The 20,437-nt window shown below is 36.9% G+C and overlaps 4 protein-coding genes across 18 annotated transcripts in view; 3 read left to right on the forward strand and 1 right to left on the reverse strand.

Annotated features, from left to right (window-relative positions):
- The window catches only part of LOC147007759 (dynein axonemal heavy chain 17-like), a 552,046-nt gene that overhangs the window by 269,632 nt on the left and 261,977 nt on the right, over positions 1 to 20,437 (forward strand). The gene's annotated exons all lie outside the window — the stretch shown is intronic.
- The window catches only part of LOC147007760 (uncharacterized), a 132,314-nt gene that overhangs the window by 105,357 nt on the left and 6,520 nt on the right, over positions 1 to 20,437 (forward strand). For 2 of the 3 annotated variants that reach the window (XM_085866462.1, XM_085866463.1), the window contains exons 2-4: positions 15,461 to 15,576; positions 15,799 to 15,829; positions 16,066 to 16,109. In XM_085866462.1, the coding sequence (XP_085722588.1) occupies positions 16,069 to 16,109 (41 nt within the window). In that variant the 5' untranslated portion in view covers positions 15,461 to 15,576; positions 15,799 to 15,829; positions 16,066 to 16,068. Of the gene's footprint in view, positions 1 to 15,460; positions 15,577 to 15,798; positions 15,830 to 16,065; positions 16,110 to 19,680; positions 19,941 to 20,437 lie in introns of those variants that run through there. The other variant, XR_015053920.1, reaches the window with a different exon arrangement.
- LOC147007762 (uncharacterized) overlaps positions 1 to 20,437 on the reverse strand; it is an 80,922-nt gene that overhangs the window by 30,546 nt on the left and 29,939 nt on the right. For all 9 annotated transcript variants that reach the window (XR_015053902.1, XR_015053901.1, XR_015053903.1 and 6 more), the window contains 2 exons: positions 19,506 to 19,684; positions 16,785 to 16,983 (listed from right to left, as the gene is read on the reverse strand). Coding sequence is in view for 6 of the 9 variants with exons in the window: in XM_085866441.1 (XP_085722567.1) it covers positions 16,785 to 16,983; positions 19,506 to 19,684 (378 nt within the window). In the remaining 3 variants the exon portion in view is untranslated. The remainder of the gene's footprint in view (positions 1 to 16,784; positions 16,984 to 19,505; positions 19,685 to 20,437) is intronic.
- LOC147007764 (uncharacterized) lies at positions 62 to 2,547 on the forward strand. Its single transcript, XM_085866467.1, has 3 exons — positions 62 to 151; positions 248 to 461; positions 558 to 2,547. Exons 1-3 carry the CDS (start codon positions 120 to 122, stop codon positions 786 to 788), a joined length of 477 nt encoding a protein of 158 aa, XP_085722593.1. The 5' UTR covers positions 62 to 119; the 3' UTR covers positions 789 to 2,547.

The following is a 20,437-nucleotide window of genomic DNA, read 5'->3' on the forward strand; positions in this document are numbered from 1 at the left end:
CCCTATAAAAGCCTCATGCCCAGGCTCCATTTTAAACATTTTTTTTGCTGGCCATGGTCTTGTGTGCTGTGTGCTTGCCTGGAACTCTCAGACTTGTATGGAACTAAACCTTCAAGTTGATGAACTGGATTCAAACCTCTTATCTGTTGAGGTAAGATTTTTATTTTCCTATTTTTAGTTCCTTTTAAACATCGACTCGTTTAATAATTAAATAACTTAATTAATACATTATTATTTTCTCTCACAGGAAATTGTATCTGAAATACAAAAATGAAAATACTGCTTTTGCTACAACTTTGGGGGAAATTGTTGGCTTGGTTGAAGACCTTATGAGTGACCAAGACCTACAGAACAAGCAAGACCTTGAGTGGGATGACTTTGGGGTTCCTTGGAACTCTCAGACTTGTATGGAAATAAAGCTTCAAGTTGATGAACTGGATTCAAACCTCTTATCTGTTGAGGTAAGATTTTTATTTTCCTATTTTTAGTTCCTTTTAAACATCGACTCGTTTAATAATTAAAAAACTTAATTAATACATTATTATTTTCTCTCACAGGAAATTGTATCTGAAATACAAAATGAAAATACTGCTTTTGCTACAACTTGGGGGGAAATTGTTGGCTTGGTTGAAGACCTTATGAGCGACCAAGACCGACAGAACGAGTTCGTCCTTGATGACCCAACCAAAGAGTTATACCTTGGAGACCAGCAAAATCCTGAAAAAGAGTTTTACAGCAATAGTACTCATTGTGAGTTATCAAGACAATACCCACTAAACAAGTTATAAGGTTGATGAGCCAGAATACAAGTTTTACCTTGGAGACTCACAAATTTTGAAAAAATCAGTAAATGAGTTCTGCCTTGATGGTTTAAATAACTACCTTGGAGACTCAGGAAAAGGGTTCTGCCAAGATGGTTCTAAATATGGGACCTACCTTGGAGACTCACAAATTTTGAAAAAATCAGAAAATGAGTTCTGCCTTGATGGTTTAAATAACTACCTTGGAGACTCAGGAAAAGGGTTCTGCCAAGATGGTTCTAAATATGGGACCTACCTTGGAGACTCACAAATTTTGAAAAAATCAGTAAATGAGTTCTGCCTTGATGGTTTAAATAACTACCTTGGAGACTCAGGAAAAGGGTTCTGCCAAGATGGTTCTAAATATGGGACCTACCTTGGAGACTCACAAATTTTGAAAAAAATCAGGAAATGAATTATCCTTAAGAGACTTTGTAAGTTGGTTTTACTTTGAATACTTGAAATGTGGGTTCTGGATTGATAACTCACAATGTGATACATATCTTGGAAACTCAACGGGAATGTGGTTATACCTTGAAGACTTGGAAAGTTGGGTTTATGTTGGGCACTTGAAACTTTTTTGGAGACTTTTATTTATTTATTTATTTATTTATTATTATTATTATTTTATTTATTTATATTTTGGAGACTTTTGGAGTTGCTATCACTCTTTGGGATCTAAACCTCTCGATGTAGTTCTTTGTCGGATGGTGCTTGATGGGAGCAAGATCAAGAAAGTTCTGGGAAGAAAGTGTAGGCTTACTCCCCCTTTCTACGTCATCAAACCTGAAAGCCTTAAAAGACAGAATTGGAAGAAGAGAAAAATATATATATATATATAGGTGGAAATCTCATTTGAAAAAGACATTGTGTTGGGCGAGGATTGAGTTGAGGTTGAGATTTTGAATGTGAGGTTTGGGGTTGAGATTTTGAATGTGAGGGTTGGGACACACACACACACACACACACACACACACACACACACACACACACACACACACACACACACACACACACGCACACACACATCAACAAACAAAAGTTAAGCCTTGACTATTCAGTTGAGGATTCTGTGTTTGGGGTTCACAGATCTAAGAACGTCCCCCTTGACACACATTATATACTGTAATACACCTCGGACTTGGACTCGAGTGTCCACAACGGTGTATAGTAGTAGGGAGTGAAGCGCCAACCCATTGCTCCCATTGCACACACACACACATCAACAAACAAAAGTTAAGCCTTGACTATTCAGTTGAGGATTCTGTGTTTGGGGTTCACAGATCTAAGAACGTCCCCCTTGACACACATTATATACTGTAATACACCTCGGACTTGTCCCTCTAGTGTCCACAAAGGTGTATAGTAGGAGGGAGTGAAGGGACAACCCATTGCTCCCACGGGTATTATCTGCTTAGTTTTGTCTTTTGTAATTGCTGTGAATAAAATGAACCTAAAATCTCTTCCCCTTCCAAATCATATATCTTATAAGTCCAAGGAACCGTATCTATTACATCAACAATTTTAAAAAGTTCTTTCGTCCATCGTTTAGTAAAACCCTTTTCAAAATGAGATTTCCACCTATATATTCTTACGATATCACCAACTTTGAACTTAGGTTTTCTGACATTAATCTCTTTTTCATATTTTAATTTTGTAAATGTTTCTGATGGTTTCATATTTGTTGACGTGTGAATCGTGTCATTATACTTATCCACAATATCCTGAATAAAAGATGACCATTGTTGTGAACCGAGTTGTGTGAATTTTTTATATAGTCTCTCTTTTAAGGTATGATTAAAACGTTCAACAACAACTGCCTTCCCTTCATTAAAGGTACTGTATAATGTAATACTGTTATTTTTTAGAAAATTCATAAACGTCTTGTTATAAAACTCTCTACCCTCATCAGTCCACAATGTTTTAGGTTTTCTCTTACTTTTATTAAATATCTGTTGAAAAGCTAACATAAGAGTATTACCTGTTTTTTTTTTAAAGGGACAACCCACGCATATCTACTCCTCAAATCAATAACGGTTAAAGCATATTTGTACCCCTTATCATTATTGAGTTCAATCAAATCAGCAGACCAGATATAATCCACTTCCTTGGAATGAACTTTCCCTCTCGGAAACTTTGTGAATATTGGTTTATGTAATTCATCAGCTCATTGCTCTTCAATCTTAATGACATCATGAGAGCTTACAAGTTTTTTTGAATTTCCAAGTCCAAGTTTCAATTTAGCACTGATCATCTTCTTCACGATGAACCTATCAACTTTTTCTCTCAAGGTTGGATTTTGTATCAGAGACAAATTATACAACATTTCTCTATCGGCTTCATGCTTTTCTTCCAACCTTGTGGTATTCCCATAATCAATATCGTGTCTCATGCACACTTCATCAACTCTATTGATAGGCTTACTCCAGGATTTAGGATTGTCTGCCTCATCTAATCTTTTATCCAAGTTTGTGCCTGGACCACAGAAAGAATACCATGGAAGATGTAATTCCCCTGGTATTCCAGTAGTTGTAAATTTACTTCCTGATAAAAACTTTTGTATATCTCCTCCGAGTTTGTGTTTGGAGATAAATTCATTTTTTTTTTAAACCACACACCGAACATATACCTTTTTGTATAACCCTGTTATTTTTACTTTTAATATATGAAATATTTTTAGTATTAGTTTTCTTTTTACATTTGAGACAATAACTCATTTATTTATGAGAAAAATTCCTGCAGAGTGCAAAAACCTTTTTAGTTTCCAACATGCACATTTGAATCTTAATTTTTAAAACATAAAGAATCCTTAAACATGCCTTCACTCTCTCCTCCATTTATTTAAGAAAAAAAAACAAAAAAGAAAAACTTGAATTAAAATCCATCTCTTATCAATTTCAATAGTCTTGTCGAAAGTATTGCAAATAGACTTATCAATTCTTTGTTTTCCTCCTCGGTGGGTTGAGTTATTTTCTGTAATACCTCTATTCTTTTTTGAATCTCACTGGTTTCCATATATTGATATTTATTCATTCTCTCTCTTTCCTCCCTCTCCTCCTTCTCTCTCTTCTCCTTTTCCTCCTTCTCTTTCTTCTCCCTCTCCTCCTTCTCCTTTTCCTCCTCTTCCCTCTCTTCTTCAACTCCTTCCTCATCCCTTACTATTCTTGAATCGCTTACACCCCATAGAATATTATACATATATTCATCAGGATTTCTTGTTATTCCTGTATCCAAAATAATTTTTTTTACAACAGGAAACCAATAAAATTTCTTTTGAATTTCTAAAAGAGCCTTACCTTTTCTTAACTTTATAATTTTTTCATTATTTAACATTCTAATTAAATCTAAAGTTGTCGGTTTATCAACATTAGCATAATGCCAATCTTTTATTGAAAATACCTCATTCTTATGTTGTAGAACATATTTATTAAAATACCGAATACCCTTTTCTTGAAGGTATGCTTGAACACAGAAATGATAATTTTCTTGAAGCCTTCTTGCTGTCATTTATGTATTAGAAATATATGTTAGAATAATATTATGGCACGAAACACCTCCCCATCTTCCTACAGTTAAATCATTTTGTATTTCCTTACTTATTATATATAATCCTGTTTTTTCTGTTTTCATGATATAAACAAGGGCAAAACCATTATTATATTTACGCTTATTAAATTCTTTTATTTGTTGTTTACTAATCGTAGCCCCACAAAACTCATTCTCGATACCAAGTGGATAATATTCTTCCTTACGAGACTGATTTAATTGTTCCAGGTCTTCGAGGTTAATTTTAAATGACCAATTATACCCTAAATCATTCATATCATACCCCCATTGTTCTATTCTCATACAAACGATACGCCCTTCTTTATAAAAATTTATTTTAATTTGAACTGTGAATTCTGTATGACCTGGAGATAATATCAACACTTCTGTATCTTTGGAATACACAGCCGTTTTATTTAAGTATATATATTGTGATAAATCGCTTAATCTCACCAAGTCATTCGCGTCAGTCGGGCTTGGATAATTATTTAATTTATAAGCATTTTTCATGTTAATATTTTTGGTTATATTATATTTATGTCGTTCAGCCTGTGCCTTTGTGTAATAATTTGATAAATCAATATCCAGTTCTTGAGATACACCAAAGATGGAACCATCTTTACCAACATAAGTCATTTATATTAGATTAAAAATAATATCATAAAAATTTTTATTTTTGTTGAGTTGAAATAACACATATAGACATAATTGACCACAACACTTGGAATTTAATTCTTGGACTTGAAATGTTTGATAAACACCATTCTGTAAGAATATTATGACTTCAACAGGTGGTGGAAGACCAAAACTATCAAAATAATATTTGTCTTGACTATTAAAAATACAAACCCAATGAGAACCGTTCCCATTATTATCTTCTAAGTTCATAATAATATTCTTTGTATGTTTCGGCACATTTGTTAATTCATCTCTCATACAAATAACCACATTATGAATTTTTAATTTCTTACAATATTTAACAAGTTGTAAATTTGATGTTGTATTCTTTCCAAATTCTTTCAACCACTCATCAATGCTCATTTATTTATTAGAAAGATATACTCCATTACCTCTTTTCGTTAATTTTACACCTGCTTGTGCTATAGAAGAAAGCATATCTCCAACTAACAATCTCGCTTTATCAGGCAGACCTTCAAGTTTTTCAGCAAAATCTACAATTACACCACTTCCACTAATTTGTTTCTCCAACTCTTTGTTATGTCTTTCCAATTCTTTTTGAGCCTGGAGTTGAGCCTTCCTTTCGTTGGCAGTTTTCACCGCTGTTGAAATACCACCCGTCAATGCTCCAACCGCACTTAAACCAGCAAATAAAGGAATTAGAAATGGGAGAAATCCTCCACTCGTCTCTCTTATTGAATATTTTTTCAACATTGCTTTTGTCATTTTAATTTCAAGTGAGCCAGTGTCATTCAAGATTTTAACCTGTTCTCTTGTGAGCAAAACATCAATTCTTACTGCTCCTTTTCTCTGAATTGTATTAACGTTAATCGTACAAGGCTTTTGATTTTGAACACAAGATGATAGTTTATGAAGATTGATTTGATTAACATATACCCCAGTTGGTACTTTGCCACTCATTTATTTAACAAAAAATTATGTGAGACTAATCATCACACCATTATCTGTATTAATCTGCAATTCTGTTTCTTCCAAAAGCAAACAATATGTATCAACTTCTTCACTCTCTCCTCTTTCAATGTATAGGGAAGTATCCACTCGATTAGACTTTATAGTTTCCTTTTGAGCGCTCAGGTCAAACGCATAGATTGTATTCAAACTTTTAAATGCTGTCATATCCAAAATAGGTTCTTTATTTCCATTACTTTCACACACCTTTTGGTAAGACTTGTATGCTTCAGCAAAATCATTTTTTTTCCCAATTAATTTCCAATCTATCTCGTGGATAAAATGTTCCATCTAGAGAAACGCGAAGTTGTTTCACCTTAGCATTATCACTCAATGCATTATTCTTATCAGTCGCAGTATCACCATCTGGCTTTTTTAAAATGATCCACAGATATCGTGGCTTTCCTTCCAGAACACCCAAATTCCACGTGTAAGTAGTTTGGTTGAGTTTAACGTGTTGACATCTTCTTTTGAGGTATGATACACTGAGTGGTTTCTTTGAGTTAAGTCTTCGATTCAACATCTCTTCTGTTTTAAGATTAGGAGTATATTCACTGATATACCAACTCATCTCCTCAATTACAAATTTATTCTGATCACTAAAAGCATTACCAACACCAAAAAGCAATCGATTTTCATTATCATTCCTTTGTAGTTGAAATCTAATTTTAAGACCATACAGAACTTTATCATGATCACAAAATCCAAATATACCTTTAAGAGGAACTGCCACAGTAAAACTATTTTCTGCTTTTGTATCATCATTATACATTCCTTTCCTTTGAGTATATCCAGGGTCTGTGTTTGTTCCCGTTGACATATCAGGAATAAAACCTTCAACAGACCGCTTTCCCATTCCATCACTGAATGTATAGAGTGTAAATTTCATCATTTCAGATACAGCAGAGACATAATCAACCGCTTCAACTTCTTGTGTTCCAATATACAAACGCACACTATCAAACATTTTCCAGAAGAAATCATTTACAAGTGCAGCGTTTGTATTATTCCCAGCCTTAGTGAATTTAAATTTACACAACAAGAAACTTTTGGAGAGATTCAAATAGGTTTGTTGATTATTTATTTCAAAACTTTTTGTATCATTTGTATTCCAGTCTGTTCCAGTTATTGCATTTACCTTGAAGTAATCTTTTTAGTGGAGTTTGAGATAATAATAGTATCATCCAAATCATAGATACTATCAATTGCTTCCATACTTGTATTTATTTAGGAAAAAAGATGTTAAAACTTTTGAAACCCCGATCCAAGTATTTGAATTATTTTCTGTCGTTCTTGTTGGGACAACTGAGTTTTGCCTTTCTTAATTTCTTTTATTGCTTGTAATTTATGAGATTACTTCTGAGCATCTTTTATACTCTTTACAGCACCTGCTACATTTCCCACAGCAGAAGCAGTTGAAACAATTAGATCTTTATGTTTAAGAATAGTTGAACCAATACCCATGAGAGTATCAATTTTCCCATCTCCTCTAAATTGATGTCCAACACCCCTTTGTCTCTTAGGTTTATAGTATCCTCTACCAAGATACATACCTTCACCCTTGTAGTACGGGGAAAGGAACATCCCATCCCCTGTAATTATTTTATATTTTCCCAACTCGTGTTTCCTCACAATAACTATCGTATTTATTTATTGGAAAACTTCACGTAGGTGAATTCTGATGGATATAACTTCTCCATTAAAAGAAATCACACGATTATCTTGGTCGGTTATCCTAAAATTTACTCTGTGTATGGTTTTTCCTGACACAGGGAGATAAACCAAATTTTTAGGTTCCATATTGAATTTATAACCAATTGGGGTTGAGTATGCGCTGAATGAAAATATTTTATTTGTTTTTTTCCATCATTATAAGCACCATCAATCAAATCACAGTGAATTAACACTGAATTTATTCCTGAGGATATTTAAATGACATTATCACTGTAAAACGTCCCATTAGTTTCAATCTTTTTGAGGAGAAACCCAATAACTCTCAAAATGAATTATCAATTGTGAAATCAACCTTGTCGTTATTTTAACTTTAATCGTTGATTTTGAAGTATGTTTTTGAATGTTTATAACAATATTTTTTGGTTCATCACCCTGTTCTTTCATAAGACGAGCAATTTCGGAAGATATTTGAGAAATCTCAGATGCTCCGGGTGAGACTGTTATCGTTTTGTATCCACTTCCCGGATTATAACTAAACTTGTCATTTTTCTCGGTTATATTAAATAAGGTATTATAAGTTTCCATGGACAATAAAGATGCCTCATATTCTTTTGTTGTGTCAAGTTGTAGTGGGTATGGGAATGAAGATGTGTGGTCGCTTGTTGTGAAATTGAAACTAAGGATTGTGCTTCTCATCTTATTTAATATGAGATAAAATGTCTTTATATTGATATTTATTAATTATTTTAATGTTCATCAACAGGTCTAAAATGGCTGATGCTTCATTAAAACAATTGTTATTTCCAGCCTTCTTACTGCCTAACAACAATAACAGTCTATTAACTAATTGCGATGGGTCATTTGGAAGAAAACTAACACCTGAACCAAGGATACTTAAAGCCTGAATAATGTGTTTCTCCTTCTCATTCTTCCTACTTTTACCAGAAAGAATAACCTTATAATTTAGAGTGTTCAGCAGATCAATATATACTCTATCATCATTATTTTCCAGATCCAATGGTTTATCAATATACTTTGATTCATCCCTCACAGTTTAACCTTGTCTTCCATCTTTTGTGAGAAGAAACATTAATCTCGGAGTTAGTTTAACAGGAGGTTGAGCAGAACCGAAAAACCTTAATTCATCAGTAAATATCAATACCTTTTCTTGAACAAGATGAAATATTGCTGGTTGTTCTGTTGGAATGAGTCCTGCTTTGGTTTTTGAATCCGCTGAATATTCATTGTTTTGAAGAGCATTCACAATATAATCAGGGGTTGATTAATCTCTTCCAGTTGTTGAAATAAACCTTCATCATCATATTCTAATTCTCCTAAATGCTCTAATTCTTCCTCCATCATTTGATCAAAATCTTTTAACATTTTAATTTTTTTAGGAGTATATTCTACTGTGGGAACTGTGGAAACATCTTTCATTTTTTCTTGGGAAGTTTTTAAAAGTGGTTTAAAAAATTTCTCTTGTTTTCTTTCAAATGCTTCTTCGCCCGTTAGTTTCTGTCTGCGTTTCTTCTTTATGTCTTCCTGCTGGTTTACAACTTTTGAAACCAACTCTTGATGTTCCTTAAATCTTCTTGCTCTTTCTTTTGCATCCATTTATTTATTGTAAAATATCATTTAATGAATTGTAAAGATCAACAGGGAAATTTTCCTTTTCTTCATCATTCAAGTAGATGTGTTCAAATAAATCCTTTTCTTTTAATATTTCATCAAATTCTTTATTAACATTAATGCGAGTTGTAATTTCTTCTTCACTAATCCTTGCATCTCTGCTTTTCATCCGTTTGCGTTGAGTTTCTTCATCAACATCAAAACCGAATGATAAAATCTTCACTCCGCTCAGATATTTAATAATTTGTCTCGTTCCTTCTGGATTAGTTTCTAATATCCCAACACCACCAGATTTTAGTTTCCTAAACTCACTCTTACAATGTGAATATTTTGTTGTACCAAGAGAAACCTCCTCAAATATTTGTCCTTCATTCCTCAATCGCATATGTTCCTCCACTGAAATATAGTGATAATCTTCACCTTTTACTTCTCCAGGTCTTATTGCTCTAGTTGTTGTTGATACAATGCGTATCACGGGGTGTTTTTAAGTAAATTTACAATATTCTCATTTGTACTACACAAGAACCTTGATTTATGAAAGTTTTTTCCAGAAGCAGATTTACCCACAAGATTTATAATAATAGTTGTCATTTATATATGTAATTGTTTATAAAACAAAAAATATATCCCTTAATATCTCATCTTGTTTCACAACAATATATTTATATTTTTCAGTCGTGTGCTTCATGTAATCCTCAAATTTCTTTTTACTACATAATGTAGAACAATTATCTCTCCAAAAATTATTGATATCTATTGAATTTAACTTGAATAAAATAAAAGTATTAGCATTGTTTCTGATGGAACGACGAGGAAGTTGAAAGTACGATTGACTAAGATAAATACAATTACAAGAAGAATGTCTCCCTCTTGTGTAGTAGCTGTCCATTACCGTTTGGTTTCTCTCATTAACACAATCATCAAAGATAACGAGGTTCTTTTTGATTTATCCAAATCTTGGGGAGACGGTATATCATCCGTATTATCACTAAGAATACAAGTTATAGGATTTGATTTCTTTTACATCTCTGTGTATCACAAAATAGTTGAATTATATCTTCAATGTTATAATCATTTAGGTTTTTTGACGTTTAAATAAACCGATTATATCTTCTTTTTGAAGACCAGCATTAAAACCTTGTGAGAGTAGTTGATACTCTGGTTGAAAACTCGACTTTGTGAAAATTATTAAATTATCATAATCTAAAAAGTTGGGAGTGAGGAGCATTTTTAAAAGTAAGCAGGTTTTTCCACATCCACTTGAACCAACTATGAGACATCTTAATGAATTTGGGAGATTTTTATGGTTGTTAAATTTTATCTTATTTTCCCAAATAGGTAAAAAATCATTCATTTATATATTTGGAAAACAGGTTATTTAATTTATTATTGGCTTTTTTAGAAACTCTATATTTTATCGTAAGTTCAGGTTTAATTTCAAGATAATCCATTATTTTATTTATACAATATCTTGTGTTGATATTTCCCTGAAAATTACATCCATGAATAATATATAACAACAATCCTTTGAACATTTCTCTTATACGTTCAGTTTCTTCCCTTGTAAGGAAAGGTGTGTTATCACCCTCATACTTTACATTCATTTCTCTAATCAATCTTGTAAAGTAATTCATTTTTGGTGTAAATCTAAAAGAATTATTTTCCTTTTTATATTTTTTATTATCATTAATTAGAAGATAATCACAGAATATACATTGTTTATAAGCTTTTGAGTCTGTGTTTAATCCCCGTCTTTCACACGCAGGACAATTCTCAAATTTGTCATATGGAGAATCAGGAAAGTCTAGCATATTTATAAAGTAAAACTTTACTTAAACTGAAATTCATCTGTACTTTCAGTTGTATATTGGCTCATATTTAATAATATTACCATCGATATCGATATACTTTTTTCATTATCAGATTCAACGACAACATTTTTTATATTAATGGTAATTTTAAAATGATCGTTAACTACTATTGAACGAAATGTCATTTCACCTGATATATTAACATCCTTTATTTCATCAGGATTTACATCTTTAGGGTTGTTGAAAAAATACAAATTTCTCCTTGCATATTACAGATGGTCTTATCTTTTCTTTCTAAAGCTTCATCCATGAGGTTTTTGTTTTTGATACTTTTTCTTGTTTCATTGCTTTTTCTAGTTTTGAATATATTACCAGAAGGAGAGGAGAAACTTTTGTTAGAGATACTTTAATTGATGTTCTACCAGGTATACTCAAAGCCCTTCTACTGAAGGAAATTGAAGAACTCATCATATCCACCATAATTGTTTTTATCCAATAGTTGTTATATTTATCTTTGTTCAATTTTACATCCTTGACATATTTCTCAGTATCTTTAACAAATGAAGAGATTGATTGAAACTTGTCTTTTGTGTCTTGAAACATTGTATTTATTAAGTGAAAAAGTTGGAGGATAAAATGGTTTTAAGCACAGATTCACCTGTAAAATAAACGAAATTTTCATCAAGAAAATTTTAGTTTAAGCAAAGATTTATTATATAAATATGGTGAATACAACATACTGCGATGTTTGTAATCACGAATATAAACATTATAGAAAACACCTCCGAACCAACAAACACACATTTAATCCATTTCATAAAATATCTCCTTTTGAGTTGGAAAGAAAACATTGTGATATCTGTTCAAAGGATGTTTTGAAGAGAAGTTATAATAGACATCTTCAATCACAAAAACACAAGAAAAATGAGTTTAAAGTAAAGGGAGACAATTATATTGAAAACACTGATGGGGCATTTAAAGGGCATATAAAAATAAGGATTTTTCAATTTGGAGAACCCGGTCCATCATCAATAGCTGAATCAATTGAAATAGTGAAACCTGATGTTGAAAAAGTTATTTAAAAGACATTAAAAGAAATGAAATGAACTATATCCCCATGAAGTTTGAGGACGATCCGATCAAAATTACTCAAAAAATAAGGGTTTCGTCGACTCCCCTGATTTGCAACAAAGTGACCTTGACCTTTGACCTTCAAAATTTTATGTGCTGAAAGGGACCTCTATAGGCCTCAGATATGCGAAGTTACAAAAATTTCCAATGATAACTGTGCTCTGCAGAATTTTTTATACGTGATTACAGACAAAAAAAACATACAAATTGACTTTCATATCTTGCAAAAACTTCGTTTTGCCAAGATAATAAATTCCAAGAAATCAAACTGATTAAGAAAGCAATGGAACTCTGGAATACCACATTGAAAGTGCAGCACCAGAAGGAAATGTCAAAATAGCAGATGTGAAGATATAGCATGGGATCTTCCAGGGAGACAGTCTTTCCCCCCTCTTGTTTTGTCTTGCTCTGAGTAACCTCATTAACAATCATGGACATGGATACACCCAAACAACCAATAGAAAAACATACAAAGAATCAGGAAAGGTAACACACCGACGATACGTGGATGGTTTTAAGCTCTTCCTGACCGAGCTGTTGTACCATTTGAAATTCTGGTTGGGTCACAATAACCAAGGCCGAACTGGCCAGAGCCATGACCACCTCACGAGGAGAAACCAACAACGCTACCAAAGCGGACTCAGCAATGGCAACAAAACGAGTTATTTTTCAATTCAACAACAACTCAACAATTCCGGCTCCGCTCCAGACATCGTGACATTCACTAAATCAATGAGTTCCTGTGTTAGTACACAGCACGGATCAGCACGGGAAACTGTCCATCTCCTCCAGGTGAGGAACCCACCTGTGGTGGGGAAGAACCGTCATCAAGAGGAAAGGGCTATAGCACAATCGAGCAAAAGGTCAAACTGATCAAAGTTCAGAACGAACCAAGTGTCATCACATGATCGACTGTAATATCATATTTATTAATTAATAACTATAATGTCCTGTAGAGCGCACGGTAGTTGTAGTTTTGAAGAATTTATGTGTTTGAAATGGTCACATTGAGATTTCCGATGGTAAGTCAAGGTGATGATGGTTTAGCGGTGGCGAATGTTGATTCGTGATGGTAAAGGCCCATTCACACCTTGACGTTTTGGCCAGCTTATGCCGATTTTTGGAAAATTTGACTAAAACGCTGGGACACGTCGAATACGTCATGGGTACGTTTTGTATATGTTAAGACCACGCTGAAAAACACTGCCATAAGTGGTAGTACGCTGGCTTTAAACGTTGAACTTTTGGGTTTTCCTCAAATTTTTTCATGCTTCAAATTTACGACCTATGCCGGCGTATGACACATGTTCCGCTACGCTGGCCATAAGTTGTAGGCACGTTATGCGATCGTTGACCTACGTAGAAACACGTTACTTGTAAGTTACTCATAAGTCGAAACACGTCGAGGTAATGTTTAGCGTACCCGAAACTTATTTCTAACCTATGAGTAACGTTTTGTAAGCACGCTACACGAACGTTGTTCACACTTTGCAACACGTTACTTATAAGTACTACTACGACTTCTACTACCACTACTACTACTACTACTACTACTACGACAACTACTACTACTATTACTACTACCAACATCGACATCATTTAATTCTCTCGAACTACTACTTCTACTACTACTACCAACATCGACATCACTAAATTCTCTCGAACCAATACTAATACCAACATCGACATCACTAAATTCTTTCGAACTACTACTACTGCTACTACTACTGCTACTACTACTACTAATACTACTAATACGAACAGTGACATCACTAAATTCTCTCGAACTACGACTACTCCCAACATCGACATCACTAAATTATCTCGAACTACTAATACCGCTACTACTACGACGACTAACATCGACATCACTAAATTCTCTCGAACTACTACTACTACTAGTAACATCGACATCACTAAATTCTCTCGAACTACTACTACTACTACTACTACTGCTACTGCTGCTGCCACTGCTACTGACATTGAAATCTACTCAACATGGAGTCTGGAACACTGACGGGTTCCTCTTGTGAAGCCCATTTGTATATACCAATTCCCCTAAACGCTGCCAATACGCCATTATACGGTAGCTGTAAGTTAGAAACACGTTCAGTAAGTTCTGTGGTCGTCCGGAAGACGTCAATCAAATTCGTCTCCATACGCCAATGTGCGTTTGAGATACGTTACACATAGGTTCAAAGCACGCTACTCATAGCTTCAAAGCACGCTACTCATAGGTTCAAAGCACGCTACTAATAGGTTCAATGAACGTTACTCGTAGGTTAAAAATTAAGTTTCGGGTATGCTAAACATTACCTCGACATGTTTCGACTTATGAGTAACTTACAAGTAACGTGTGGCCGACGTGTGTAAACGATTGCGGAGCGTGCCGAGAACTTATGCCAGCGTATGCGGAACTTGTGAGCCATACGTCGAGTACGTCGTAAAATTTTCAGCATGCTTGAAATTTCACGACGTACCAGACGTACCACGTAATATGCTAGCGTACTTCATTGTTTTTCAGCGTGCTCCTAACGGATACACAACTTACCCATACCGTATTCGACGTGTCCCAGCGTTTTAGACACATTTTTCAGAGGTCGGCATACGCTGGCAAAATCGTCAAGGTGTGACTGGATGTTGACACTTCCAATTTTCAGGCGGTTATGATTTAAATCGGCGAGCGGCAGGTTTTTAACAGAGAGCGCCACGAGTTCGTCGGCGAAACGTGCAGCGTACTATGACTAAGTTAAACTATCGTTGGGCATAGATTGTGAACGCCGACAACAGGCTAAGCATTCGTTGGTATAAGTTATCTTTAACACAACAAAACGTTCTGTGCCCGTTACTAATACGTTATGCATACGACCAACACGTTATGAATACGACCAAAACTTTAAAAAAAAAACCTCAAAACTTGAGCGTACGCCAACGTTTTACTTGCACTTTTATACGTTGCCATTCGTGGCTAAAACGTCAAGGGGTGACTGGGCCTTAAGTAATAATGGTTTTGATGGTGGTGGTTGATAAACGATGCTTGATGATCATGGAAAGTTCGAATGGTGAGTCTGGTGAAGTACTTGCCGTTTCGGCGGTTACCTGGTGCGATGAGTACGAGCCATTCCAGAGAACTGTGCCAGGTGTTGTCAGTTCCTGCTGTTCTTGAGAACACCTGGTTCGTCAGTCAGTGCCTGCTTCTCCGAATAACACCTGGTTCGTCAGTACCTGCCGTTCTAGATGTTGTTGGTGCAGTACATATAGATTCAGGAGTGGCAGGTGAGCGCGATTGGTTGACTGCCCCCTTCGGAACGTGAACCCTCCTTCCGATCACAATGAAGGTTGTCTGTCCCTGTTTGCACACCTGCATTTGTGGACCTCATTTCGTTCCGAGAACATTTTGAACATACCTGTTAATTCATGAACTTTTTCAATTCATGAGATTCAACTCATATTTCCGAATTCTTATTTTATTAATATCATTATCGTTTATTAATCTCATGTCGTCATGTCACCCCCCATCCCTCCACCCACTCTTCCCTTCTCTTGTAACTCTTCAACAGTCTGGTTACTCGAGCGATACCTCCCGAAGTGGTGAGTTTTATCCTTCCTTGTTCGAGGAAAGAGAAAATGTTTTTAACGTTCAAGAACGAATCAATGAATGAATAACCTTGGAAATGGTTGAATGAATTATGCTGAACACAAAAAAAAGGTTATAATTCGTTCAACAAACTCTCAGCAATCAAACGATGGTATATTAATTGTTTTATAGTGAAATATTTTTAAAATCCGGATTGTAATGAGTTATTTATTTAATATTTTCACCAAAGCTCATGGATCTGCAGGATCTACGTTCTCTCTGCAGGATCTACAGGTGAGAAACCGAAACTTGAGCTCGTGTGGATCTTCGCACCGAACTGGTCCGTTCGATGGTTTCATGTTCGTTTTTTCACTTGGATCATGAACGGTTTTGGATGGGATTCACGATCCTTACCCGAGCAATGGATGTGTTGGTGATTGAGAGTGTCGGGGTCTGTGGGGGTCTTTATGCAACTCTTTCCTGAGCAGTTCATGTGCTGCTCACATTTAAACCGTCAAACCCGGGTTCGATTCCTTCCCGCACAACAAACTGTCACCTTGCTACGTCACGGGCAGCCATCCTTCGGGTGAGATGTTAAGCCGGCTGTCCGTCATATTAGCATTAGCAGTGAGACGTTTGAGAACCTTCAATGTCTTCCACGAAGAGTCGGTGAGTTATCACCGGCACCCTGTACAAATTACAAATCCCTGCCCTGAGTGACTGTTGGGAAGGAAAGGTAAACCCACTCTTTCGAATCGAATGATGAATGAAGTGATGAGGTATAAAATGATGTCATACATGTACAAGAGGGAGGGGAACACGTCATGGATGGGATTTCCATTCACAATTCAATTCCGGCTCCGCTCCAGACATCGTGACATTCACTAAATCAATGAGTTCCTGTGTGAGTACACAGCACGAATCAGCACGGGAAACACAAGTTCTCGGCACGGAGTGAAGGACACGTACCGGGTCTGGACCCCTTGTCCTCGGGTGCACCGACCATGGACCCGCGATCTTCCGGAGAACCTCCCGGACCGACCACGTATCCTCCATCGGAGCCGCTCGTGGATCCCGGGGTGTTCTCTGAGATCTCGAGTCATGGTGGACCGCACGTGGTGTCGGGTGAAGGACGGTACGCTATGGTAAACCGAGGGAAGAGCGCGAGCTGTTTGGGGAAAAAGCGAACAGAGAGATCGCGGTGTCTGATTGGTTCTCGCCACGTCACGTGTCCATGATTTGAAATAAATACAAAGATTGAACGTTTCGTTTTCACGGATTGTTTGTGTTTCAGATTGTGTTGTGAAAGTGAAAATCGAGTCCGAGTTCGTCGATTATTATTCCCTTGATACGAAACATCGTTCTTTATTTTCTATTTATCGACAATCTTCCTTTCATAACGGAGTTACAATTATATGGGTATGTGGGTATGTAGGGTATGTGGGTATGTAGGGTATGTAGGTATGTATCATCTACTCCTCCGGGAGGATTTGACCGAGGAAGCTGAAACTTTCAGGGATTAATGAGGGAACCCCGACATTGTGTCTGTGCAAGTTTCGATTGATTCCATCAAGTTTTGAGGAAAAAGTTAATTCAGGACCCTTATTCATGACGATAGGAGGAAAACCACGGGGTGACCTTCCCGGGTCAGATTACGGTCACGTGTGTGTCCGAGTGGTGCTCAGGTTTCGTACACCAGACGACGGTCTCCTTGGGTTAACCTGAGGCTGTCCCTTCGGGTGAGTGCCTTTAATGTCCTTTCCCTCAGAGAGGATGATCACCTGTCTCTGTTATCATCTGAGTTCAAGCGTTTAACCCGAACACCTCTCGCTTGGTGTGCGTGCTGTAACAAAAAAATAAAACAAGCCTGTAGGCAGCCATGGGTCGCCGAGCATCCGATGACCTTTGACCCCTGATCTGAGTTAATCTAGTACTAAGCACTTACGAAATTGCAATCGAATCGGTTTGCCCGTGAATGAGCAAGGGGGCTTTGAATGGTCATTTTGCCCGAAAAATGCACTCATTGACCTTTGACCCCTGACCGAGCCGAGATAGGTCAATATGTCCTGAAGCAAAGTTCTAGTACTCATTGAGTACGATGTACCTATGAACTTGAACCGTTGCCAGATATCTCCTAAAATGACAGACGAGGTTTTGAAAATGGCGACTTTCACAACTTTGGTGACCTCGTGACCTTGACCCTGACCTCGAATCCGGGAAAAAATATGTCGTTGGGTATCACTCATCGACCTCTGCCCACATACCAAATTTCATCAAGATAGGAAGTAAAAGTTTTCTTTGTACCGGGAGGTGTTTTTACCATCTTCCAGGTTATGTGGCGGCCAAACGGGACGGAAATTCAAAAATCTGTTCCGTGAGATACAAGATAATATTTTTTACTATCATCATCAATAAACAGTTTCCGAATATCTTGTAGAATGGCAGACAAGATAGGTTTTGAAAATGGCGATTTTTATAACTTACGTGACCTCGTGACCTTGACCCTGACCTTGAACCCGGACAAAAGTTATATCGTTGTGCAACACTCATCGACCTCTACCCACATATTAAGTTTCATAAAGATCGGAAAGAAAAATTGTTGACGGACGGACGGACAGACGGACGTCCGTACGGACGGACATTTGGTCCGGCTTTATTCGGTCATCTCGGCAGAGATGACCTAAAAATGCCACCAAACATTAAAATCCAGGCCCAGATAGAATTCCAAACTTCTGGTTGAAACAACTGACCCTCTCCACAATCACGACACCAGGACATTCAAACAATTGATCCAAGAGGAAAAGGAAGTTCATGAGTGGTTTGAAGAAGGAAACACATTTCTCATCTAAAAATCTGAAGAAACCAACTTCCTCACAAATACAGGCCAATAACATGTCAACAAAAAACATTCAAACTTCTAACAGGAATCATCACAGAAATTACGTTCCATCACCGAACCCAACAAGGTTTCGAGGTTGAACAAAAGGGCCACCACCCACTACTGAACAAGGCCCAATGTGAAAATTTCAAAGTGCGAAGAACCAAATTGTCCACCACCTGGATGGACCACAAGATAACTTTTGCGAGTGTTCCACATTCATGGATGATAAAATGCATGTAAATATACAAAATCAATCCCAAGAAATCAAACTGATTGAGAAAGCAATGGAACTCTGGAATACCACGTTGAAAGTGCAGCACCAGAAGGAAATGTCGAAATACCAGATGTGAAGATATAGCATGGGATCTTCCAGGGAGACAGTCTTCCCCCCTCTTATTTTGTCTTGCTCTGAATAACCTCATCAACAAACATGGACATGGATACACCCAAACAACCAATAGAAAAACATACAAAGAATCAGGAAAGGTAACACACCGACGATACGTGGATGGTTTTAAGCTCTTCCTGACCGAGCTGTTGTACCATTTGAAATTCTGGTTGGGTCACAATAACCAAGGCCGAACTGGCCAGAACCATGACCACCTCACGAGGAGAAACCGTCAACGCTGCCAAAGCGGACTCAGCAATGGAAACAAAACGAGTTATTTTTCAATTCAACAACAATTCAACAATTCCGGCTCCGCTCCAGACATCGTGACATTCACTAAATCAATGAGTTCCTGTGTTAGTACACAGCACGGATCAGCACGGGAAACACAAGTTCTCGGTACGGGGTGCACGTCACGTACCGGGTCTGGACCCGTTGTCCTCGGGTGAACCGACCATGGACCTGCGGTCTTCCGGCCGAACCTCCCGGACCGACCACGTATCCTCCATCGGAGCCGCTCTGAGATCTCGGGTCATGGTGGACCGCACGTCGTGTCGGGTGAAGGACGGTACGCTGTGGTAACCGAGTGAAGAGCGCGAGCTGTTTGGGGAAAAAGCGAACAGGGAGATCGCGGTGTCTGATTGGTTCCCGCCACATCACGTGTCCATGATTTAAAATATATACAAAGGTTGAACGTTTCATTTTAACGGATTGTTTGTGTTTCAGATTGTGTTGTGAAAGTGGAAAATCGAGTCCGAGTTCGTCGATGATTATTCCCTCGACACGAAACCACGTTCTTTATTTTCTGTTTTTGTATTTATCGACAATCTTCCCTCCATAACGGAGTTATATGTGGGTATGTGGGTATGTAGGTATGTATGTGCGTGCATGCGTCAAGACACGCCTTTTTCCAGGTAGACCAGGTGGGTTTTTTTTGCTCCCACACGGTTTTATAGGGAACCCGCGGTTAAAAAGAAAACCAAGCTGTTTGGGACGTCGTGCAGCACCACCAGGATGAGGGAGGGACAGTGAACAACTCGAATAAAACTACTGAATGGTCTCGTTGATCATTTATTATTTAATTTATACAACAGCAGACTGAATGTTTGTAATGAATGGTGACGATGACCCTCAAAAACTGTCCATCTCCTCCAGGTGAGGAACCCACCTGTGGTGGGGAAGAACCGTCATCAAGAGGAAAGGGCTATAGCACAATCGAGCAAAAGGTCAAACTGATCAAAGTACAGAATGGACCAAGTGTCATCACGTGATCGACTGTAATATCATATTTATTAATTAATAACTATAATGTCCTGTAGAGCGCACGGTAGTTGTAGTTTTGAAGAATTTATG

Source organism: Eptatretus burgeri, chromosome 26 (genome assembly GCF_056783735.1).
Source record: "Eptatretus burgeri isolate ZD-2024b chromosome 26, Ebu_testis_v1, whole genome shotgun sequence".
NCBI lineage: Eukaryota > Metazoa > Chordata > Myxini > Myxiniformes > Myxinidae > Eptatretus > Eptatretus burgeri.